General features: G+C 39.4%; 1 protein-coding gene and 2 long non-coding RNA genes across 4 annotated transcripts in view; 2 read left to right on the top strand and 1 right to left on the bottom strand.

The window, feature by feature from the left end:
• The window catches only part of LOC127363900 (uncharacterized), a 30,920-nt gene extending 14,526 nt beyond the window's left edge, over positions 1 to 16,394 (bottom strand). The window contains exons 1-2 of the long non-coding RNA XR_007884949.1: positions 16,247 to 16,394; positions 901 to 1,049 (exon numbers count right to left, since the gene is read on the bottom strand). This is a non-coding gene — a long non-coding RNA (uncharacterized LOC127363900). The remainder of the gene's footprint in view (positions 1 to 900; positions 1,050 to 16,246) is intronic.
• LOC127363864 (E3 ubiquitin-protein ligase TRIM21-like) overlaps positions 1 to 17,759 on the top strand; it is a 33,459-nt gene extending 15,700 nt beyond the window's left edge. The window contains exons 2-3 of one of the 2 annotated variants that reach the window (XM_051400836.1): positions 516 to 963; positions 16,161 to 17,759. In XM_051400836.1, the coding sequence (XP_051256796.1) occupies positions 523 to 963; positions 16,161 to 17,354 (1,635 nt within the window). In that variant the 5' untranslated portion in view covers positions 516 to 522 and the 3' untranslated portion in view covers positions 17,355 to 17,759. Of the gene's footprint in view, positions 1 to 515; positions 964 to 15,345; positions 15,468 to 15,709 lie in introns of those variants that run through there. The other variant, XM_051400835.1, reaches the window with a different exon arrangement.
• Positions 17,760 to 23,531: 5,772 nt separating this feature from the next.
• On the top strand, positions 23,532 to 26,148 carry LOC127363902 (uncharacterized). Its single transcript, XR_007884951.1, has 4 exons — positions 23,532 to 23,778; positions 25,178 to 25,349; positions 25,432 to 25,664; positions 25,737 to 26,148. It is a non-coding gene; the product is annotated as an uncharacterized LOC127363902 (long non-coding RNA).
• Positions 26,149 to 26,389: the final 241 nt, after the last annotated feature.

Raw genomic sequence — 26,389 nt, 5'->3', positions numbered from 1 at the left:
ATTCACGTTTGATTTCTCCCATCACACCAAAAGTACGTCACTGATCCGGTCAGACCTGAAAGGCAACAAAGCCTCACCTGTAGAGCAGAAAGAGGCGGAGCAACACTGGAAAATCACAACAGTTTTAATTCCACTTTCTTCAAATGAAACGAAACAATAACCTGAGTGAAGGCAAAGCTGCAGTCGAGACAAATCTCACAGTTTCTCTCCAAAGAACAAGTTGACTTGATCAGGCCTTTCTCAACAACACAGCACAGTCTCTGTCAAACACTGGTGAGTACAGCTGATCATATTTACTGTTTCAGAAAGAACATTAATATAAAACTTAAGCTTTACTCAGAGAGGATTTTCCATTGTTTTCATTTGGTGTTTTCAAATGGACATTGAAAAGTGTGAACAAAGGAAATACTTTACTTTCTGATATCGCAGTTAACCTAGCTTGATATTTTTATGACAAACCGAGAATTTTGCAATTATCCTTTTAGATGGTAACAGTTTTACTTTAATCCTCACAGTGTAGATATGTCTGCTGCCAGCTGTCTGCTGACTGAAGATCAGTTTCTGTGCTCCATCTGTCTGGATGTGTTCACTGATCCAGTCACCATACCATGTGGACACAACTTCTGTAAAACCTGCATCACTGAACACTGGAATATTAATGTCCAGTGTCAGTGTCCCAACTGTAAAAAGGTTTTCAACACAAGACCTGAGCTGCAGATCAACACTTTGTTCTCTGAGATGGTTGCTCAGTTCAGACAGTCAGCTCAACAGAAAGCCAGCAGCAGCAGCTCAGAGCAAGTTTCCAAACCAGGAGAAGTTCCCTGTGACGTCTGCACTGGAACCAAACTGAAGGCCCTGAAGTCCTGCCTGGTGTGTCTGGTCTCCTACTGTGAGACTCACCTGGAGCCTCATCTGACAACGTCAGTCCTGAAAAGACATCAGCTGATCGACCCTGTGGAGAACCTGGAAGGCAGGATGTGTACGAAGCACGATAAACTGCTGGAGCTGTTCTGTAAGACCGACCAGATGTGTGTCTGCATGCTCTGCACCTATTCTAGACCACAAGACACATGATGTTGTTCCTCTGAAAGAAGAATATGAAGGAAAGAAGGCCGAGCTGGGGAAGACAGAGGCTGAAATTCAGCAGATGATCCAGAAGAGACGACTGAAGATTCAGGGAGATCAAACGACTCAGTGGAGCTCAGTAAGGAAGGTGCAGACAGAGAGATAGCAGATGGTGTTCAGGTCTTCACCGCTCTGAAGGAGTCTGTTGAGAGAAGCCAGGCCGAGCTCATCGACACGATCAAAGAGAAGCAGAGAAAGACAGAGAAACAGGCTGAAGACTTCATCAAAGAGCTGGAACAGGAAATCTCTGAGCTGAAGAAGAGAAGCTCTGAGGTGGACCAGCTCTCACAGTCTGAAGACCACCTCCACCTCCTCCAAAGCTTCCTGTCCCTGAACGCTGCTCCACCCACCAAAGACTGGACAGAGGTCAGTGTCCATCCACCTTCATATGAGGGGACTTTGAGGAGAGCTGTGAATCAGCTGGAGGAGACGCTCAGTAAACAGATGAAGAAGCTGTTTGAGGTCGAGCTGAAGAGGGTCCAGCAGTATGCAGTGGATGTGACACTGGATCCTGATACAGCACATCCCAAACTCATCCTGTCTGATGATGGGAAACAAGTTAAACATGGTGATGTAAAGAAGAATCTCCCAGACAATCCACAGAGATTTGATTATTGTTCCTGTGTCTTAGCAAAGCAGAGTTTCTCTTCAGGAAGATTTTATTACGAGGTTCAGGTTAAAGGGAAGACTGACTGGGATTTAGGAGTGGCCAGAGAGTCGATCAACAGGAAGGGAAAAATCACAGCGAGCCCTCAGAATGGTTACTGGACGATATGTTTGAGGAATGAAAATGAGTACAAAGCTCTTGCTGGCCCTTCAGTCTGTCTCTCTCTGCAGTCTCAGCCTGAGAAGGTGGGGGTGTTTGTGGATTATGAGGAGGGTCTGGTCTCCTTTTATGACGTTGATGCTGCAGCTCTTATCTACTCCTTTACTGGCTGCTCCTTCACTGAGAAACTCTACCCATACTTTGGTCCCTGTAATAATAATAAAGGTAAAAACTCTGCCCCTCTGATCATCTCTCCTGTCAATCACACTGAGTAGAACAACCATTTGATTCTCTACAGAAAGATTCACATCATTTAATGTAATAAATGTATATTCATTGTTTAGATTGACTTTTTCCAGATTCTGATCAATATGGGTTATTTTTAGTGTTTTTCTTTGATGTGTCACATGACTACTTATTACTACAACACACCAGTTTGACCACACTGATTGATATTATCTAATGCAGTCTAATTCATTCTAATAACTGCATTACCTTCCTTTAAGACTGTTAAATCATTAGAAAAACATTGTGTTTATAAATTAACATTTTCATGTTCTTTAAATGTCTGGCTGCCAAATTCAAACCTTTTTATTGTCTGATCTTTGTATATATAAGAACTGTTGCATACTGGCACAAATTACTGAACAAAAGCTAAATAAAGTTTTGATTGTATTTGATTCATTTATTTTGTTTTTGATTGATATCAAAGCTGAAAAACAGCCGATCTGACTGTTATCATACCATTGAATAAGCGTTATCCTGATACAATCATCCCACAGATAGGGGCCAGTAGGGGCCTACTCTACCTACTAGTAGGTGCAGGAGGCAGTTATCACCCATTCATCTGGCTGATCCAATACTATTCAAGCCCAGCAGGTACAGAAGGTGTGTTATCCAGCAGAGCAGTCACGTGACTGTCAGATTTCTGTCTGCATTTTCTTTAATTTCAGTGGAAAAACAACATTTTAAGATATTTTTGGCATTAGAGTTTGTTGTGATAACCGTGACACTGTCAAGTTAGCAACAACACAACAACACATTTACCCACATCCGGGTGGACTGAATTAGCAAAATAAATATGCCCTTTCAAAATAAAGCCAGAAGAGAATATTTTAGGAGCAAGAGTAACGTTAATACTAAAGACACTAGTGGTTTCTATTTCATAAATACACATCCTGTAGAAACGTTATTAGGATAAAGGAAAGTTAAACGTTAGGTTAGTTAAGTTAGTTGCTCAATTACTATATACATAAATGCATATTTTATTAATCAAATTCTTTAACATCAGCTTTTATTTTTGATTTCTCTGCCGTCGCGTGTCGACGTCATCTTCTCCGACGCGACGCGCACGTTGGATACGGGTACCCTTTAACTTGGATGTCACGTGGTAGTAAGATACGTTTGGTTAAAAATTCAACCACAAAGTAAATAACAACAATGCTTAGTTTTTACATGTTCTTATGATTTGCCTGTAAAAACTCTAAAGATTTGCATGTTAGTTAACTCAACTTAAAAAATAAAGAAATACTTTTTGCTGTAAGCATGATTTGGCTAACAGGAGTTACATTTTTTATGTAGGTGGTCTCGGAGCCTCTTTCCCAAAAGAAGACCCACGCCCCCCCAAAAAATGAAATAGGAAAACTGTACTGTATCATATAAATGTAGATTGCATACAGGTATCTTTAAAACAAATGTAAGTGTTAGACAAATATATGCTGCTCTAAGAGCTGTTTATGTTTTTTCTGCATTACAGCTGAACGCCGTTGTAAGACCGGTCTCACCTCACACCCTCATGTAGAGGGGGACCTTTGCTCCAGAGACTGCTTCACACACAGATTCTGCTGGTGTGTGTTTCATTAGATATGTTCTGTGTATAATGTCTTGTACCTAGTATCTGCAAAATGAGCTATTGAACAAAACAAAGTCTCCAAAACAAGCTTTATGACAACGTTTCTCCCTGTTGATATGCAATTGCCAAGCACCATTCACATTGTTATATATGTTATATCTGTCATATAACAACATTTTCTTCTTATCTGTGTAACAATGAAGTCCATGTTTTTGCTAGTTGTATGCATATGATACAAAAACAACCTTGGGCCCCTTCTAACTACTCCATGTATTTCTTTTACAATTGCAATAGAATGTCTTTTGCAAGATCTGCAACCCTCCCTGAGCTGCTCTGATGAAGAGCTTAGTGAAGCATCAGCAGACCAAAGAGCTCCTCTGGCTTCTCTGGATTGGAGCATTCGCAATGCTCTCTTTTCTGAGAGATGGAGGGAAAAGAGACCATCTCTTCTTAGTAGCATGCTGGCCAAGGAGAGCGTGGCAACAAATGGCTGCAGCCAATGTGGGAACAACTGCGCAGCTATTAGATGCAGAGATTGCCTTCCACGTCCCTTTCTCTGCGCTGAATGTGACATCAGCAGACACAGCAAGGCCTCAGTCCTCCATAACAGGGATGCCATGTGTGCTGGCTTCTTTCAGCCATTGCCTCCAACCACCTGTGTTGTTGAAAAGGCACTTACAAACTGTGGTAAGTTACACACTGCTTTTTTCTGAGCTAGTTTCTGTCTGTGTCAGTAATTATGAATTAGTGTAACCTATGTGTAATGTCTTTCAGTGTGATTTTTGCCTATTGAGATGCCTGTCAGCATCTGTGGGTGTCCCCCAGAAGCACTCAGGGTGATCCAAGGGAAGGCTGTTGCTTTGGTCACAATAAATGGTAATTATGCAAAAGATTTCCTTCGTCCAGTTTCAACAAAACTATGTATTTCTATTCAACAACTCCCAACAACTTAATGTCTCAAAAAATGAGCTCATTATGGTTGCAAACCATTTGGGGGGGGAATGTCACTTATTTATTCATGCCATTTACAAATGACTTATTCATGATAGTGCCCATCCAGTCAGCAGGCCTTACTGAACCACTTGGATATACAGTATAAGGCACATGCTACATAACGTTCCAACCTTGGTTGTAAATGTAAATATTACCTTGTAGGACGGTATGATCTCAACATGCCTGAGCTGACCTGCGAGGGATGCCAGGCAACTTGGACTGCAGGACTTGATGACCTGATAAAAAGTGGATACTGACCAGCCCCCTTCATTTTGCAACAATTTATGAGACAGACCTGTTTTATACATTTAAAGACATGAAGATGGCATCACCCGGGATGTCTTTTCAGGCATATCTAAGAATGCTTGAGAAGCGGACTGCTCGCTTTGGCCGTGTAAGTATTTCTCTATATGTTTGTGTTTTGAAATGGAAAGGTCTTTGTTTAAAAATTGTTTTGTGCTTTTTCTTTTTTACATAGACTGGGAAGATCTCATCAGACAGCTTCCAAAAAAGCTTTTTTGAATGGGCTGCTGTACAATATGAGGTTGACTCCACCTGCAAGGAGGAGAAATTCATCTGTCCTGCCTGTACCCCAGCAATGCTTTCTGTCTCGGTGGATGGAAACCGCAAGCGTTACCGCTTCAAAAGTACTGCAAGGTATACAATAATGTACACCCACACTGTTTAAATGGCAAAATAGATAGTTATGTTTTATACAACAAGTAACCTTTCGATGTATGTGTAGGACCTTGTCCTCGTCTTCCTCTACAAGAGACGCTTTATCCGTCTCTTAATTCAACAATCATCATATTAGTTTGATTTTGTTCCACCAGGAGAGTTTTCAAGGCCTCCTCTTTCCCTTTGACCTTTTTGACCCAGGAGGGGAGGTGAGACTGTGGCGCCGACAGTCTCCTGCACAGAGAGCCTGGTTCTTTTCAGATTCTCAGATGGGATCTCTAAGGTGTCAATATGTTTTATCCTCTTTAACAGAACACTGACTTCTCCACAGATCAGAACGACACCCTACACCTAAAGTGGATCGTGTGTGATAATTAAGTGCCTTTTTGATTGTAAGTCAGGGTTAGATATCCCTGAAATGTGTTTACATCTCTTTTAGTCTGACAGGTCCACCTCCAGAGAGAAACTCCTCTGGAATCCACATCTGGCCTTCTGACACCCCTTCCTCTAAAGTGTAAATTACGATGTTTTCTGTTGATAGTGGACATTCCAGTCTAGGAAGCAGTAACAGCAGTTGCACAGATATAGATTTAGTTCTGTTGGAGTATTATGGTAAAATATTTCATCTCCTCCTAATGAACAGATTGCCATCCAGCATGAGAAGGTCCAAATGTAATGTTTGTCTGATGTTTCTGTCTTCAGATTGGACTAAGTTACAAAATCATGTGTAAAATGTCTGAATGTTTGATGGAGCCACAGCGCCACCTTTTGGTAAGGTTCTGGTATAGCGTAAGGTACTTTCAAAACGAACTTTGTTTGATAACTGTATAGTAATACAATAAGTAAATGCCTGACACATATTTGTTATAACAAGGATTAAACTAGCACTATACGAAATATGTACAATCCCTCAGTGCTACTTTATGTGTGTGTTTAATGATTAATGATTTAATGATTTTAATCAGTTCTACTTTTCCTTTACATTAAGTAATTCCGGTTATGTTATGTTAAAACATGTGAACTATGTATGAAGTCATGGTGGGTTCTGTGAACGGTGAATTATGATCTCGAAACTTTAAAACACGATAGGAATAAATTATAAAGTTACGTATATCAAATTATCACCAGAGGAAGTGACGCGCGCGGTCAGCTCCTCTCGTCCAGTTCCGCCTCCAGAATAAAAGCTATAAGAGATAGACTCCGGTCACTCCTCGCTTCGCTTCTCGCTTTTCTTCTCTCTGTTGTATCCACTCGTTATTTATTCTCGCTTTTTCTTTAATTTCCGTACTTTATTTTACTTCGTTTGCGACACGTGTTGAATTTTTCCTCAAGTAATAACTTGCTGTGCTGAAGTACTTTTCAAGTACTTTTATTTTGAAAGCTCAAGACACAAACGAATTTCTTCTTTAATATTTTTGTAGTCTTATATATAAGATATATAATATATTATATATAAGATATATAATATATTAAATATATATCGTCAAGTATTGTCGCCTTTTCACAGAAAGTGAATTTAATCTAATTCTTGGACTTTCTTGGAGAATTCTCCAGTTATTTTAAACAAGAAGCTGAATGAGTTTACAATCAGAGCTGAAGACCAACCACTCTAAGACATTCATCATCAGCCAGAAGGACGTCGCAGTAGTTGACTGCTCAAGAAGACGTATAAACGTTTCCAGCCGAATAAAGACATTATTCTCCAGCCACCTTGCCCCCAACGCTCACTAGCGCACACAGCTGGGCCTTTTGGAGAGATTGCCACTGGAACCAGGGACTACAACTCCCCTCATCCTGTTGGATCAGTGATGTAAAGCCGCAGTTGAGCTGAAAGCCAAGGACCTGGAATCCTTCCAAGTTCCATCTACAAACAAAGGAGGCTGACTCTCCGGTACACGGCCGGATTCACACACATGAAGAAGAGCTGGTGTCTGTCTGTAAGCTTTGGTTCCCATCTTTTAAGTTTAAGAGAATTTTGGATTAGGGCCTCTCAGTTCTAAAATTTACTCTCGTAATATTTTAAACTTACTGCCGCATCGCAAAATCCACCATCGCTCCTGAATCACCTAATAGTAATAATTCATATATTGTCCACATATTCTGTTACTTGTTGTTGTTTGTTTGTTTATCATTTCATGCTATTTACTCTGCATTAGTTTAGTTAATAAACATATATAACCGTATGTCCTTGTTGGTGCAGGTTTGATTTGATGCGGGGAAATCAATGAATCGTGTAAAAGAAATCACTACTTCAGAAATATGAGATTAAATATAGATTTTGAAACTTAATAAATTGATTTAAAATTGATTTGATTAGATCGGCGGAATAATTTCCTCCGGATTATTCCAGTAGCTAAACAACGGAGGTGGTGCCCCATTTACGAGTGTATTATTAATCCCCAGTGATTAATTACTAATAATAATGAAACAGTAGTGTATCCCCTACAATGGCAAGAGGAGGGATTCAGAGGAAGGACTAGTGACATGGGATTTTCAGCATCAAGTTTTCAATAACATGAACTGTTTTAATGCAATTATATAGTATAACATCCAACTTTACACAGGTTGAATGATTTAGCAAACCACATTTCATAGTGATATACTGTATATCAGATGAACTAGCCAACGTCAAAACATGTATGTAACATGTAAACTACAAATTTGTACTTAATTACAGTACTTGAGTAAAAGCACTTTATTACATTCCACCACTGGTGACACATTGACACAGAGACATATGCAAAGCACCCGGTAGATTCAAATGACTATAATTAGGATTATGACCAAATAATATATATATATAACCCCCCCACACACACACACACACAGACACACGGGCATGGGCCTGCAATCTACAAGTGCATGACCATAAAGTAGAGTTTTTGGAGGATGTGGTGGCATATTAGAGGTGTTGAGAGTGCTGCCTGTTGAAGAATGCTCTTTATTATTATTTATGTGGTGCATCACTTGACTGTATTCTCCTTTAAATATGTTTTAGTGTTAGGCAACATGGGCCAAGTGAGTGTCCTGCTGTGCGGGTATGCGATGTTGGCATGTCCGTGGCGAGAGGACCATTGTCTCATAATCTGCCTATGGGTAAAATAAGGTCTACATTAGCCCAGATCCCAAATGATGAATGTGATTAGGAAAAACATCAATACCTTGAAGGTTTTTACAAACATATAAGCAAAAAATCCAAAAACTTGAGTTCATCCAGGCTGGAGTCTCAAATGGTCTCAGAAACTACACCTGAAAGAGGCTGGCACCAAACAGAGGTGAGAATTAAACTTTGTCCTAGAACAAAATTAAAGACATTTTTGGAAAGGCCTCGTCCTGGTGAGTAACATATGTCAGTTTGAAGATTTTAAGTGGCTCCTGCTGTGAAATATTGACCTCTGAACCTTGACCTCAGTGCATATTGGAAGGCTTGTCATTCAGCAACAGAAGAGGCTACAGACATGGGACCAACTGTTTTAGAAAGCTCTTGACTTCAGCTGTGTGACTATATTCATATAAATATAGTCACCAAGTGGGGGCACTGTCATGTATGATCAAAATGAATTTTCACCAATTTAACAATTGCATATTTACAATCTGATCACATAAATGTGTTTCCCACTCCTTTAAATCTATCAGTATACTGTTAATTTAATATTTACAATTTCCATTTTTAGGAAATGTACCATTAAAAAAAACTCCTCTTATTTGCTTTTCCATTCATCTTGCTCTCAAAGTCATGACGAAGCCCAAAGCAAGAAGCTGCCCCTATTGTGGAGCAAGCATCATGCCAATCAGAAGACCTGTGCCAGCTGCTGTGTTTGCCTCCTGCAAAAAAAGTCATTCAAAGAAAAAGAAAAGGCAGTGAGTATTGACTTTGATGTGTTGTGTGTGCGCATCCATTGTATTCATTAAAGGTTGTTGAACATAATGCCGCCTCTTTATATGAGCCACCCCTAACCTTAAATTTAGCTAAAGATTCAAAATGAGTTGGCTCATTATTGACATATGGGCTTGTGGTCCAAATAGCATTTTTTTCTGATCAATAGCACATTTTTCACCAATGAGGAGAGAGCTAGGCCCGGTTCCAGAACCAAATGACTTCAGGTGCATCTCAAATTTAGTGGTGGTACCCTAGTAGTTACAGTGCGAGCTGCCAACAGCTATTAAAGTAGAATAGTGTATGATGATCCAGAGTTGGGTCCCAGATAAACAGATTATGCTGAACACAGACGAATAAAGTTGTAGACAGCAGTAAGTTAAACAGGGTGTCAGTCATTTTCAGCAACAGTTTGCTTTACGAGTCAGAAGGACACCCATACCCTCAAACTCCAGTCCTCAGAGGAATCATGGCTAAATACTGTGACCAGTGCAGTGCAAACACATTTGTATATCATTAATTACTAAACTATGTGTCCATGTATGAGGTGGGATACATTAGAATTCCAAATAAAACAGTCTTTGTTATAATCATATAATCAATCAGTTTATATATTATTATATTAACTATTTATGGGAAAATCATACTTCATTTGTCATTGGCTGCAGATTGGTGGTGAGGTGTGTTCATGTTGTGACTCTCTGAACCATCCAGACATTTCCTGAGACGAAGATTTCTATTTGTTGAGCTGTTGCTATCATGTTTAACTGATTAGCTCAGTTGTTTCAGAGCTATGAGACCAGTGATGTGACAAGCTGGGAGAGTATTTATTAATCACCACACCCGCTGACCTTTATTAATCTTCATCCAACTCTTTTGCTGATTGAGCTGCTGGTGAGCATGAAGACGCCCACGCAGTCCATGTGCCAGACCACCTTATGCTTGGCATTAATATGCAATTTGAACTGAAAGTGCAAAATATTAAACTGAGGGTGCAATGCATGTGTTTGCATCTCCGAAGAACTAAACTAAAAAGAAATGGAGGGAAAACTTGTTTTGGCCATGTCTGTCTCCTGAGCTTTATGATATTTCAGACAGAAACTATAATAACAGAGACAGTGAACTCTCTGTTAACATAGCATTTGTTTCTCTCAATGCACAAGTGCTTCATCCCAGCGCTCCACAGAACCCTGTCCACACTTTTCTGTCTGAAAGAATGTTATATGTACACACACCTACAGTTCATTAGAAAACTCTCAAGAAACCCTTGAAAAAGATTATAGACATTAGCAAACACTGGTGCACACATAACATTCAAATAAAGTGAAAACATTGTAACATGTCAGTGTGTAATAATAATAATGCCATGTTAACATTTTGTGTAATTTATTGTGTACATTTCAGGTGAGCAAGCTTGCTGCCTTTGGCTACAACCCAATTTTGTTCATCAGGAAGAAGAAGAAGAGGGTGAACACAGTAAATGCTGAAATGATCACCTACATGTGCCCTGGAGGGGACGGGCCTGTAAAACCCTTTTTAGAGAAGATGAGCAGGGCATATGAGTACATTATTAAAAGTAAGGCAAACATCTGTTTTTATGATTTATGCTTTGGGATGTGCTGTCATTGTGAGTAATATTTATATTTATATTTTTTCAGATTCTCAAAGGATGCAATTGCCAGAAGCTCCCAGCCCATCTCCAACTCCACAGTCTACCTCCTCTCCCTCCCAACCCTCTTCTCCTCCTCATCCTCCAGACCCTTCCACCTTTCTCCCATCTCATCTCATCCCCAAATGGACTATGAGGAGGAGACTTACACCCTAACCCTCGTCCCTGTCCAGCCTCCAAGCACCGCCTCAGCATCTCCCTCTCAAAAAACCATGACTGAAAGTGAGTGTTAGCATTAATCACCTTCTGCCATATTTTAAGTAATGTGTCTAAAGTCATCCACCTTTGTCACAGGTGTGTCTGCACAGTGCTCCCGCCCTCCCACACCTACTATCTCCCTGACCAGTGCAACAGGTGAAGGGAAGAAAAAGAGGAAGAGAGGTATTTTTTGTTTTTGTGCTACAGCCTACTCATCAAATTAAATGTGCAATGCAATTCCTTGATAGCAGCATGATAATATTGTTTGTGTGCATGTAGACACAATGAACCAGACACATGCAAAGAGCGATGCAAACAGAAGACTTTTTGGAGAACAGTTTTTTTCCCTAATCCCTGTTATTATCAGTAACAATAAAAAACATAAAGGATTACTCACTAACTTGTCCTCATCTACAGGTAGAAGATAAATTATTCATGAGATAAAACAAAAACTAATGTGGACACATATGAGACAAGATGGACACTCTTTCTCTTCCTCTGTGCGTCAGCATTGTACAGCTCAACTCTACTCTATTCACTTTTGGGTCCTCGACTTCCTTTTCCACTGTAGATAGAACTTTGGATGGGACCCCTCAATGTAGGCAGAGGTGATTGTCAGAGCAATGAAGTTGGGAAACAAGCTTTACTTTGGTCTTGAGAAGCTGCAGCCTTTCTTTATTGACAGACTCTAAGCTACACTGTACATTTACTGCCACACTGACAACACACTGCGCACATAAACAGCTACGCTACTCATAACAGAGGATATGAAGCTATGTTCTGGACAAGTCTGGACTTTGTCAGTTGACCACAGCATGGTGTTGTGGGCTGCCATTTTTGAGTGAATAAAAAAAACTTAACTATTAATGATAGTTTGGCTTTTTAAAAATCTAGGCTTTATGCAGGACGTCAACTGTCATGTGACTAATCAGTGGTTGGCAGTAATGTCACACCACCTTTTAGTATCAGCTCAGCTAGCTCGGAACCTTGACCAAGGTGTACCAGGTCCACAATAACAATCAAAGAACAGTGAATAGGTGAGATATCATGATCAAGAAGGTGGTTCAAACCCAGGGTGAAGCTCAGCCATTGCTTCGGTTGTGCTGACCCCTGTGAGTTCTGTATTCACCTGGGGGATGTCAAAGTCTGTTTCTACATTTATTCTCCTTCTTTTTCTTTCTTTTTTGATAATTTTAGGCTGCTGAAAATGTTAGAAGCAAAAAATATTTAATGAAATAAAAGAAACAACTAAGGAGGTAAGATGTAACTGACTGAGTGAAATAGCAGTTCATTTAACGTGTTAGTGTCTTTTTTGTGTGTGTGTGTGTGTGTGTGTGTGTGTGTGTGTGTGTGTGTGTGTGTGTGTGTGTGTGTGTGTGTGCAGGAAGAGAAGAGGTAAAAGTGAGCTGGCTGCCTTGTTCCTCATGGTAAGAGCTCAGAACTTTGACCCACATTAGCTGATTTTAAAGTTTTTTACAGTATGCTTTATAAATATATATGTACTTACTTCCACACTGGTTAGTAGCAGGCTTCTGAAAAACCGATCCTAAGTCATTTGTTGTTCTATGATACCCCATTGATATAAACTAATATTGTGGTATATGCAATGATCTTACACTTGTTTGCATTCATTCTTTTTTTTCAGTGGCAAAACTTGGGAAGACACCTGGGAGCCTGCCAGCAACTTTATAGGCTCCATTTAATGTTTTTTGTGTGTGTCTTTAAGACACCTGTATGTTGAATGTTGTTTTCTCTCTCTCTCTCTCTCTCTCTCTCTCTCTCTCTCTCTCTCTCTCTCTCTCTCTCTCTCTCTCTGCATGAACAAAAATAAAGATTTGTTCATTTGTTTTATTTCAGTTCAGTTTGTTTGCCTTTTTCATTACATTTTGAATGTTTCTTTCACACACTCATCCACATCTCCTTTAGTTTTTAATATGCAAGTCATATATACAATGTTATATCATAAGCAATGAAAAAAATATACATAGGGATGTGTAAAAACATCAGTATGTACAGAATCAATGGAGCAGGAGTATATGCAGTCAGTGTTTGAGTGAAGAAGACTAATAAATATGTCCATGAATATTTGTTCATGTATGAACAGTGTTGTTACTGTCCGTGATGTGCCATGTTAATTAAACCTGAATACAACATTAGACAGGTTTTTCTGGAGTTGTCTGATTGTCCACAAAATGTTTCTATGACAGAAAAAAGCGCATTATAATCTGCGCCAATTATAAACCAATTATATGAAACGTTACACACTTCACCTTTCCCAAATGGGCGTGGTCTCCTTGCCCCTGATCTCCAAACTTCATTCAGGTGTTGTGAACGTCATGTAGATGGATGGAAGCAGATTGTGTTGAACCAGAGATGAATTCAAAAGGTGATTTAAGTTTTAGTTCAGTTGTTAGAGATCATATTTGATGAAACCAACAACTCAGCACCATAGACAGTTCAGCACTGTCAAATCTCGCGATAGTGTGTTTCTGCTGGGAAAGAGACGTCTCCAACATTTCATTTTCTACTCATTTGTCTGAAAAACAGAATTACTTTTTTTTTGGGATAAGTAATTTGTAAATGTAACTAATTACTTTTTTAAAGAAAGATGACCAACACTGATCTTGACCCATTCATTCACTGCCCAACGAGGGAGAGAGGGTAGAGCTCAATTCTCTCACTGAACAACAGAAAGTGTGTAGAAAGATATAAAAGGGAAAGAAAGAGAAACTGTTCAATTGTAAAGATGTGTTGATATTCATTTATAAAATTTGTTGAGACTGTGAATCAAGATATGAAACAGTTAACAAAGAAACTCAAGCTGCTGCTACACTTTATTTTTCAAAGTTAAACATTTGATTTTTTAGACTTAGCAGAGGATGTGGAAGCAGGAGCTGCTGACCCAGAGCATGTAGCGAGTAAAGCAGAGGAACTTATTGAAGTTCTTGGAGATATTTCCGCACTTTCTGACCAAGATATTGACCACAGAGTGACTGCAGATTTAGAAGAAGTAGTCCAATAGCACCACCCAGTGTATTGGAATGTGTTCACTAGCTCTGCATCGATCCATTATCTGGAATTGATTTGTCCTGGCTTGATGTGCAGGGTAACCAATCAGGCGTTAGGTTCCGCCTACCAACTTTTGATGGGTGAGTTTGACAGTTTTAAGTAATTCATGAAGCACTGCAATGCAGGACCATGAAATGTAAATGTAAATAGTGAAATAATTATATATGTATTTTACAATAAATGAATCGGTATTTGAATTAATTAATGACACATTTAATATTACATTTATGTATTTAATTCCAATTTTAATTAATTAATGACACATTTAAGTAATTATTTAATGGTGTATTTATTTATTTAATTGTGGCACTTTCAGTCCTCCATATTTAGGGCTTCCGTAAGACGTCCGTTGCCTTAATTGGATGGTAGGTGGGCGCATGGGTTGATGGGCAGGTCAATAAGCTACGTGCTGATTGGTTGTTCACTCAGGGCCAAAAGATTTTGTGTCTTGTAACTTCAATGTCGCACATGGAAGGTAGGAAATTTGAGTGTCTGTTGAAGAAATGCTTGCACAGGCACAAATTATTTCTACAGGTACAAATTCTTTATGGCCCTAGTTTGATCCCATATACAGCTTCTAGCTTCCTGCTGTCTGTCTCTGGGAGGCAGTACAGCTGATAATATTTACTGTGTTTCAACAACCGGTATTAACACAAAACCTGAGCTCTACTCAGACAGGAAGTTCCCCTCAGGGCCCTATAGTATTATATTATTATATTATTATATTGTGATAGTATTTAATGTGTGCTGTGTAATGGAGGGATCAGATTGTGTTTTTAGGGTTTAAAATGTAATTGTACTGTGAGTTTACAGATTTAAATTATGATGTTAACAAGAACCAGAGGGTTCCTCACTGTTGGAGCACGTTATAGACGTTAATCTGAGAAAAACAAAAATTAAACTAAGTCAAAGTCTCCAGTAACCACAAGGTTCCCTGACAAGTCTTTGGTGCTTTACTCCAGACTAAATTCACGTTTGATTTCTCCCATCACACCAAAAGTACGTCACTAATCCGGTCAGACCTGAAAGGCAACAAAGCCTCACCTGTAGAGCAGAAAGAGGCGGAGCAACACTGGAAAACCACAACAGTTTTAATTCCACTTTCTTCAAATGAAACGAAACAATAACCTGAGTGAAGGCGAACCTGCAGTCGAGACAAATCTCACAGTTTCTCTCCAAAGAACAAGTTGACTTGATCAGGCCTTTCTCAACAACACAGCACAGTCTCTGTCAAACACTGGTGAGTACAGCTGATGATATTTACTGTTTCAGAAACAACATTAATATAAAACTTAAGCTTTACTCAGAGAGGATTTTCCATTGTTTTCATTTGGTGTTTTCAAATGGACATTTAAAAGTGTGAACAAAGGAAATACTTTACTTTCTGATATCGCAGTTAACCTAGCTTGATATTTTTATGACAAACCGAGAATTTTGCAATTATCCTTTTAGATGGTAACAATTTTACTTTCACCCTCACAGTGTAGATATGTCTGCTGCCAGCTCTCTGCTGACTGAAGATCAGTTTCTGTGCTCCATCTGTCTGGATGTGTTCACTGATCCAGTCACCACATCATGTGGACACAACTTCTGTAAAACCTGCATCACTGAACACTGGAATATTAATGTCCAGTGTCAGTGTCCCAACTGTAAAAAGGTTTTCAACACAAGACCTGAGCTGCACATCAACACTTTGTTCTCTGAGATGGCTGCTCAGTTCAGACAGTCAGCTCAACAGAAAGCCAGCAGCAGCAGCTCAGAGCAACAAGTTTCCAAACCAGGAGAAGTTCCCTGTGACGTCTGCACTGGAACCAAACTGAAGGCCCTGAAGTCCTGCCTGGTGTGTCTGGTCTCCTACTGTGAGACTCACCTGGAGCCTCATCTGACAGCTTCACGTCTGAAAAACCATCAGCTGATCGATGCTGTGGATAACCTGGAAGGCAGGATGTGTACGAAGCACGATAAACTGCTGGAGCTGTTCTGTAAGACCGACCAGATGTGTGTCTGCATGCTCTGCACTGTTTTAGACCACAAGACACATGATGTTGTTCCTCTGAAAGAAGAATATGAAGGAAAGAAGGCCGAGCTGGGGAAGACAGAGGCTGAAATTCAGCAGATGATCCAGAAGAGACGACTGAAGATTCAGGAGATCAAACGCTCAGTGGAGCTCAGTAAGGAAGGTGCAGACAGAGAGATAGCAGATGGTGTTCAGGTCTTCACCGCTCTGAAGGAGTCTGTTGAGAGAAGCCAGGCCGAGCTCATCGACACGATCAAAGAGAAGCAGAGAAAGACAGAGAAACAGGCTGAAGACTTCATCAAAGAGCTGGAACAGGAAATCTCTGAGCTGAAGAAGAGAAGCTCTGAGGTGGACCAGCTCTCACAGTCTGAAGACCACCTCCACCTCCTCCAAAGCTTCCTGTCCCTGAACGCTGCTCCACCCACCAAGGACTGGACAGAGCTCAGTGTCCGTCCACCTTCATATGAGGGGACTGTGGTGAGAGCTGTGAATCAGCTGGAGGAGACGCTCAGTAAACAGATGAAGAAGCTGATTGAGCTGAAGAGGGTCCAGCAGTATGCAGTGGATGTGACACTGGATCCTGATACAGCACATCCCTATCTCATCCTGTCTGATGATGGGAAACAAGTTAAACATGGTGATGTAAAGAAGAATCTCCCAGACAATCCAGAGAGATTTGATACTTGTGTTAATGTCTTAGCAAAGCAGAGTTTCTCTTCAGGAAGATTTTATTACGAGGTTCAGGTTAAAGGGAAGACTGACTGGACTTTAGGAGTGGTCAGAGAGTCGATCAACAGGAAGGGAAAAATCACACTGAGTCCTCAGGATGGTTACTGGACGATACGTTTGAGGAATGAAAATGAGTACAAAGCTCTTGCTGACCCTTCAGTCTGTCTCTCTCTGCAGTCTCAGCCTGAGAAGGTGGGGGTGTTTGTCGATTATGAGGAGGGTCTGGTCTCCTTTTATGACGTTGATGCTGCAGCTCTTATCTACTCCTTTACTGGCTGCTCCTTCACTGAGAAACTCTACCCATACTTTGGTCCCTGTATTAATAATAAAGGTAAAAACTCTGCCCCTCTGATCATCTCTCCTGTCAATCACACTGAGTAGAACAACCATTTGATTCTCTACAGAAAGATTCACATCATTTAATGTAATAAATGTATCTTCATTGTTTAGATTGACTTTTTCCAGATTCTGATCAATATGGGTTATTTTTAGTTTTTTTCTTTGATGTGTCACATTACTACTTATTACTACAACACACCAGTTTGACCACACTGATTGATATTATCTAATGCAGTCTAATTCATTCTAATAACTGCATTACCTTCCTTTAAGACTGTTAAATCATTAGAAAAACATTGTGTTTATAAATTAACATTTTCATGTTCTTTAAATGTCTGGGTGCCAAATTCAAACCTTTTTATTGTCTGATCTTTGTATATATAAGAACTGTTGCATACTGGCACAAATTACTGAACAAAAGCTAAATAAAGTTTTGATTGTATTTGATTCATTTATTTTGTTTTTGATTGATATCAAAGCTGAAAAACAGCCGATCTGACTGTTATCATACCATTGAATAAGCATTATCCTGATACAATCATCCCACAGATAGGGGCCAGTAGGGGCCTACTCTACCTACTAGATATTTTTGGCATTAGAGTTTGTTGTGATAACCGTGACACTGTCAAGTTAGCAACAACACAACAACACATTTACCCACATCCGGGTGGACTGAATTAGCAAAATAAATATGCCCTTTCAAAATAAAGCCAGAAGAGAATATTTTAGGAGCAAGAGTAACGTTAATACTAAAGACACTAGTGGTTTCTATTTCATAAATACACATCCTGTAGAAACGTTATTAGGATAAAGGAAAGTTAAACGTTAGGTTAGTTAAGTTAGTTGCTCAATTACTATATACATAAATGCATATTTTATTAATCAAATTCTTAAACATCAGCTTTTATTTTTGATTTCTCTGCCGTTGCGTGTCGACGTCATCTTCTCCGACGCGACGCGCACGTTGGATACGGTACCCTTTAACTTGGATGTCACGTGGTAGTAAGATACGTTTGGTTAAAAATTCAACCACAAAGTAAATAACAACAATGCTTAGTTTTTACATGTTCTTATGATTTGCCTGTAAAAACTCTAAAGATTTGCATGTTAGTTAACTCAACTTAAAAAATAAAGAAATACTTTTTGCTGTAAGCATGATTTGGCTAACAGGAGTTACATTTTTTATGTAGGTGGTCTTGGAGCCTCTTTCCCAAAAAGAAGACCCACGCCCCACCCAAAAAATGAAATAGGAAAACTGTACTGTATCGTATAAATGTAGATTGCATACAGGTATCTTTAAAACAAATGTAAGTGTTAGACAAATATATGCTGCTCTAAGAGCTGTTTATGTTTTTTCTGCATTACAGCTGAACGCCGTTGTAAGACCGGTCTCACCTCACACCCTCATGTAGAGGGGACCTTTGCTCCAGAGACTGCTTCACACACAGATTCTGCTGGTGTGTGTTTCATTAGATATGTTCTGTGTATAATGTCTTGTACCTAGTATCTGCAAAATGAGCTATTGAACAAAACAAAGTCTCCAAAACAAGCTTTATGACAACGTTTCTCCCTGTTGATATGCAATTGCCAAGCACCATTCACATTGTTATATATGTTATATCTGTCATATAACAACATTTTCTTCTTATCTGTGTAACAATGAAGTCCATGTTTTTGCTAGTTGTATGCATATGATACAAAAACAACCTTGGGCCCCTTCTAACTACTCCATGTATTTCTTTTACAATTGCAATAGAATGTCTTTTGCAAGATCTGCAACCCTCCCTGAGCTGCTCTGATGAAGAGCTTAGTGAAGCATCAGCAGACCAAAGAGCTCCTCTGGCTTCTCTGGATTGGAGCATTCGCAATGCTCTCTTTTCTGAGAGATGGAGGGAAAAGAGACCATCTCTTCTTAGTAGCATGCTGGCCAAGGAGAGCGTGGCAACAAATGGCTGCAGCCAATGTGGGAACAACTGCGCAGCTATTAGATGCAGAGATTTCCTTCCACGTCCCTTTCTCTGCGCTGAATGTGACATCAGCAGACACAGCAAGGCCTCAGTCCTCCATAACAGGGATGCCATGTGTGCTGGCTTCTTTCAGCCATTGCCTCCAACCACCTGTGTTGTTGAAAAGGCACTTACAAACTGTGGTAAGTTACACACTGCTTTTTTCTGAGCTAGTTTTTGTCTGTGTCAGTAATTATGAATTAGTGTAACCTATGTGTAATGTCTTTCAGTGTGATTTTTGCCTATTGAGATGCCTGTCAGCATCTGTGGGTGTCCCCCAGAAGCACTCAGGGTGATCCAAGGGAAGGCTGTTGCTTTGGTCACAATAAATGGTAATTATGCAAAAGATTTCCTTCGTCCAGTTTCAACAACACTATGTATTTCTATTCAACAACTCCCAACAACTTAATGTCTCAAAAAATGAGCTCATTATGGTTGCAAACCTTTTGGGGGGGAATGTCACTTATTTATTCATGCCATTTACAAATGACTTATTCATGATAGTGCCCATCCAGTCAGCAGGCCTTACTGAACCACTTGGATATACAGTATAAGGCACATGCTACATAACGTTCCAACCTTGGTTGTAAATGTAAATATTACCTTGTAGGACGGTATGACCTCAACATGCCTGAGCTGACCTGCGAGGGATGCCCGGCAACTTGGACTGCAGGACTTGATGACCTGATAAAAAGTGGATACTGACCTGCCACCCTTCATTTTGTAACAATTCATGAGACAGACCTGTTTTATACATTTAAAGACATGAAGATGGCATCACCCGGGATGTCTTTTCAGGCATATCTAAGAATGCTTGAGAAGCGGTCTGCTCGCTTTGGCCGTGTAAGTATTTCTCTATATGTTTGTGTTTTGAAATGGAAAGGTCTTTGTTTAAAAAATTGCTTTGTGCTTTTTCTTTTTTACATAGACTGGGAAGATCTCATCAGACAGCTTCCAAAAAAGCTTTTTTGAATGGGCTGCTGTACAATATGAGGTTGACTCCACCTGCAAGGAGGAGAAATTCATCTGTCCTGCCTGTACCCCAGCAATGCTTTCTGTCTCGGTGGATGGAAACCGCAAGCGTTACGGCTTAAAAAGTACTGCAAGGTATACAATAATGTACACCCACACTGTTTAAATGGCAAAATAGATAGTTATGTTTTATACAACAAGTAACCTTTCGATGTATGACATGTTAAAAAGATAGTTAAGGTGTTCTGAAGTGGGGTTGTATGAGGTACTTATCCATGGTCAGTCTGTTACCTACAGCAGACAATGGTCACCGCCACCCATCCCCTGCCTCTATTGTGGAGAAGCAGAAAAATGTGTTTTAGCCACATATAAAAGGCCCACCTGAAAAAAACCCAATATCCAGGATTGTAGTTGGGGTTAGATGTAGAAATATGCAAGTTCTTCAGTTGAGACAATGTAGTGCCAAGGAAAAGGGCTGTCTGAACACTGTGTACTGTAGGTAACACACTTACTATGGATAAGTACCTTATACCATCCCACTTCAGAGTACTCAACTATCCTTTTAAACATTGAAGCCTTTTTATTTCTTGTTGTTTTTTTAGATCTCAGGTGCGGGCCATCTTTGACGGTGTCTTCATTGCAAAAGATGACGATGTGACCAGATTTGTGGATCACATCCACAGCAAAAAAAAACATGTAATAGCAGACTTCAATTTCTATCTCAATATAACATTATAATTCATAGTCTGTCAGTACTCCCATGTATTGTGATATCTACCTGTATACCTAATTGTTCTTAATCTGCTAACACTTATCTGTTCCTTGTCCCCTAAGAGAAATTTATAATTGTTCCCTGTAATGACTGTTGATGGGATTATTTGTCAATTATGATTTTCTACAATGTAGGTCACTGGAAGGAGCAATTGTGGTGGGGAGTGGTCAGCTGTCAGAGAGACCTCCCAATATCAATCAGAAAGAAAGTAGCATAAAAAGAAAAGTGCCAGTACCTCAAATTTATACTAAAGCACAGTACTTTAGGGAATACACATTTCATCATTAGTATTCTTACATTTAGGTGTTCCAGTGGACATATTTGCATTCTGACCAAGTGTGCATATGTATGACAGAAATGATCTCTGAAGCTACATGCTATATGCAGTGGTCTGAACTTTTCATATTGATGTATTACAGGCTCTGCTGATTTCAGCACAAAGAAAGAAGTCTTCGATAGGGTCATGGGTGTTCGAAGGCTTCAAGAGGAGAAAAAGATCCTTGTGAAAGAAATGAAGCAGCACTGGGAGTCTCTCAAAGCCCATGCCAGGGTCTTGTCCGAGTTGTCTCAGCATCAGAGTGAAGACGCCATGCAAAGTAAATGCAGCCTTGTACTTAATTTTTTTAATTTCGAATGTTTCACAAAGTTATGTTTAAGTTGTGAAAGACGTGTTATTTACCTGGATAGTGACATATTTTATCCCTTCTTAAGGACATCTCACAGAAAAAGCAACAAAGGGTCACACCTGCCTCATCCTCAGAAGGCAGTGGGAAATGAGAGAGCTGCAGCGGCATACAAGAAAACACTACCTGCATGTACTGTCATCAGCAGATGACATAATGGACACAATGGACAGTTCAGATGAGTTCGACATTAGCTGTGAAGATTCAGAGTCGGATGCAATGTAAAACAGGAAGATGTGGTGCTCATGATCACAGTGCACCGTGTGCGACACATGGTCACAGAGCATGTGGCTTTAAAAAGTAACTAACGTATGTGCTCATTGTCAGGATTAAGTTGGAGATGACAGTTGTAGTTTTTGTATTAGGTTGTTGTTATTTCTGCATTTTGTTTTGAAATGTTTCATCACTTATATAAGGTTTGATTTTTCTACTGGGTTGTGGGAAGTTCCTGGTTAATGTTGACTTACATCTTTACAACACAAACCACTGTCCTTTACTGTCTTATCTTTGATTGATGTTCAGTTCTGCATCTTTTCAGGGATTTTCTTTCCAGTTGATCTTTACTGTTTGATTAATAATTCTTCTTTAATGTTTAATTAAACAAAGGCACAATAAAGCTACATTTCTGATTGAGTCCTTGGATGTTACTACTGTTTTAGGTTAGACTTATTTTATCTGAGCAATTCCCACATGCTTTCAGAGTACATGAATTCAGTATATGGCAAGAGGAGAGATTCAGAGGAAGGACTAGTGATATGGGATTTTCAGCATCAAGTTTTCAATAACATGAACTGTTTTAATGCAATTATATAGTATAACATCCAACTTTACACAGGTTGAATGATTTAGCAAACCACATTTTATGTGATATACTGTATATCAGATGAACTAGCCAAAGTCAAAACATGTATGTAACATGTAAAGAAAAGACTTAAATAAAATAAGAGTATCTCAAATTTGTATTTATAATTATAATAATATAATTTTAAGTGGCTCCTGCTGTGAAATATTGACCTCTGAACCTTGACCTCAGTGCATATTGGAAGGCTTGTCATTCAGCAACAGAAGAGGCTACAGACATGGGACCAACTGTTTCAGAAAGCTCTTGACTTCAGCTGTGTGACTATATTCATATAAATATAGTCACCAAGTGGGGGCACTGTCATGTATGATCAAAATGAATTTTCACCAATTTAACAATTGCATATTTACAATCTGATCACATAAATGTGTTTCCCACTCCTTTAAATCTATCAGTATACTGTTAATTTAATATTTACACTTTCCATTTTTAGGAAATGTACCATTAAAAAAACAACTACAATTCCCTTGTGCCGCGCCTTGCAGCTTGATAATAAGCACCATGTTTGTACTTCTTCAGGTTTGCAAAGTATTGTTAAGAATAGGGTCGTAAAAAGATATATTTAATGAATATATCGAACATTTAGTGCAGCCGAATCAGTAATTACACTTCATCTAGATGATTGATATTAAACAAAAGTTAATATGTTTATTTCACATAGTTTTACAGCCGCTTCATATATTTTTTTTTCTTTTTTGACTTCTTTTTTAATTTGCATATATACATATTTTTAAATTCTCTTAATGTTTTGAGTGTGTACCTAAAAATGTAAACTATAAAACAATATAGTTTGTATATTTACAGATGCAGCAATATTACTTTTGTGCTACACACAGGTATAACACATTAAAAAGGTTTCAATGTAACATCAGTTTTGGTTAGCTAATGCATGCTCTGTTATGCACATTATGCTGGTCAACGGGAAATTGGTGTGTGCTATCGAGATTGCTAGCTGTATTTAGACAGCCCTTGCAGTCAATTGTAACTTAGTTCTTTTCATGTGTCACACTCTTATTTGCTTTTCCATTCATCTTGCTCTCAAAGTCATGACGAAGCCCAAAGCAAGAAGCTGCCCCTATTGTGGAGCAAGCATCATGCCAATCAGAAGACCTGTGCCAGCTGCTGTGTTTGCCTCCTGCAAAAAAAGTCATTCAAAGAAAAAGAAAAGGCAGTGAGTATTGACTTTGATGTGTTGTGTGTGTGCATCCATTGTATTCATTAAAGGTTGTTGAACATAATGCCGCCTCTTTATATGAGCCACCCCTAACCTTAAATTTAGCTAAAGATTCAAAATGAGTTGGCTCATTATTGACATATGGGCTTGTGGTCCAAATAGCATTTTTTTCTGATCAATAGCACATTTTTCACCAATGAGGAGAGAGCTAGGCCCGGTTCCAGAACCAAATGACTTCAGGTGCATCTCAAATTAGTGGTGGTACCCTAGTAGTTACAGTGCGAGCTGCCAACAGCTATTAAAGTAGAATAGTGTATGATGATCCAGAGTTGGGTCCCAGATAAACAGATTATGCTGAACACAGACGAATAAAGTTGTAGACAGCAGTAAGTTAAACAGGGTGTCAGTCATTTTCAGCAACAGTTTGCTTTACGAGTCAGAAGGACACCCATACCCTCAAACTCCAGTCCTCAGAGGAATCATGGCTAAATACTGTGACCAGTGCAGTGCAAACACATTTGTATATCATTAATTACTAAACTATGTGTCCATGTATGAGGTGGGATACATTAGAATTCCAAATAAAACAGTCTTTGTTATAATCATATAATCAATCAGTTTATATATTATTATATTAACTATTTATGGGAAAATCATACTTCATTTGTCATTGGCTGCAGATTCGTGAGGAGCTGTGTTCATGTTGTGACTCTCTGAACCATCCAGACATTTCCTGAGACGAAGATTTCTATTTGTTGAGCTGTTGCTATCATGTTTAACTGATTAGCTCAGTTGTTTCAGAGCTATGAGACCAGTGATGTGACAATTAATCACCACACCCGCTGACCTTTATTAATCTTCATCCAACTCTTTTGCTGATTGAGCTGCTGGTGAGCATGAAGACGCCCACGCAGTCCATGTGCCAGACCACCTTATGCTTGGCATTAATATGCAATTTGAACTGAAAGTGCAAAATATTAAACTGAGGGTGCAATGCATGTGTTTGCATCTCCGAAGAACTAAACCAAAAAGAAATGGAGGGAAAACTTGTTTTGGCCATGTCTGTCTCCTGAGCTTTATGATATTTCAGACAGAAACTATAATAACAGAGACAGTGAACTCTCTGTTAACATAGCATTTGTTTCTCTCAATGCACAAGTGCTTCATCCCAGCGCTCCACTGAACCCTGTCCACAATTTTCTGTCTGAAAGAATGTTATATGTACACACACCTACAGTTCATTAGAAAACTCTCAAGAAACCCTTGAAAAAGATTATAGACATTAGCAAACACTGGTGCACACATAACATTCAAATAAAGTGAAAACATTGTAACATGTCAGTGTGTAATAATAATAATGCCATGTTAACATTTTGTGTAATTGTGTACATTTCAGGTGAGCAAGCTTGCTGCCTTTGGCTACAACCCAATTCTGTTCATCAGGAAGAAGAAGAAGAGGGTGAACACAGTAAATGCTGAAATGATCACCTACATGTGCCCTGGAGGGGACGGGCCTGTAAAACCCTTTTTAGAAAAGATGAGCAGGGCATATGAGTACATTATTAAAAGTAAGGCAAACATCTGTTTTTATGATTTATGCTTTGGGATGTGCTGTCATTGTGAGTAATATTTATATTTATATTTTTTCAGATTCTCAAAGGATGCAATTGCCAGAAGCTCCCAGCCCATCTCCAACTCCACAGTCTACCTCCTCTACCTCCCAACCCTCTTCTCCTCCTCATCCTCCAGACCCTTCCACCTTTCTCCCATCTCATCTCATCCCCAAATGGACTATGAGGAGGAGACTTACACCCTAACCCTCGTCCCTGTCCGGCCTCCAAGCACCGCCTCAGCATCTCCCTCTCAAAAAACCATGACTGAAAGTGAGTGTTAGCATTAATCACCTTCTGCCATATTTTAAGTAATGTGTCTAAAGTCATCCACCTTTGTCACAGGTGTGTCTGCACAGTGCTCCCGCTCTCCCACACCTACTATCTCCCTGACCAGTGCAACAGGTGAAGGGAAGAAAAAGAGGAAGAGAGGTATTTTTTGTTTTTGTGGTACAGCCTACTCATCAAATTAAATGTGCAATGCAATTCCTTGATAGCAGCATGATAATATTGTTTGTGTGCATGTAGACACAATGAACCAGACACATGCAAAGAGCGATGCAAACAGAAGACTTTTCAGAGTTTTTTCCCTAATCCCTGTTATTATCAGTAACAATAAAAAACATAAAGGATTACTCACTAACTTGTCCTCATCTACAGGTAGAAGATAAATTATTCATGAGATAAAACAAAAACTAATGTGGACACATATGAGACAAGATGGACACTTTTTCTCTTCCTCTGTGCGTCAGCATTGTACAGCTCAACTCTACTCTATTCACTTTTGGGTCCTCGACTTCCTTTTCCACTGTAGATAGAACTTTGGATGGGACCCCTCAATGTAGGCAGAGGTGATTGTCAGAGCAATGAAGTTGGGAAACAAGCTTTACTTTGGTCTTGAGAAGCTGCAGCCTTTCTTTATTGACAGACTCTAAGCTACACTGTACATTTACTGCCACACTGACAACACACTACGCACATAAACAGCTACGCTACTC

Source organism: Dicentrarchus labrax, unplaced genomic scaffold, assembly GCF_905237075.1.
Source record: "Dicentrarchus labrax unplaced genomic scaffold, dlabrax2021, whole genome shotgun sequence".
NCBI lineage: Eukaryota > Metazoa > Chordata > Actinopteri > Moronidae > Dicentrarchus > Dicentrarchus labrax.
Note: the sequence above shows the minus strand (reverse complement) of the source record. Positions and strands in the feature narration are given on the sequence as shown.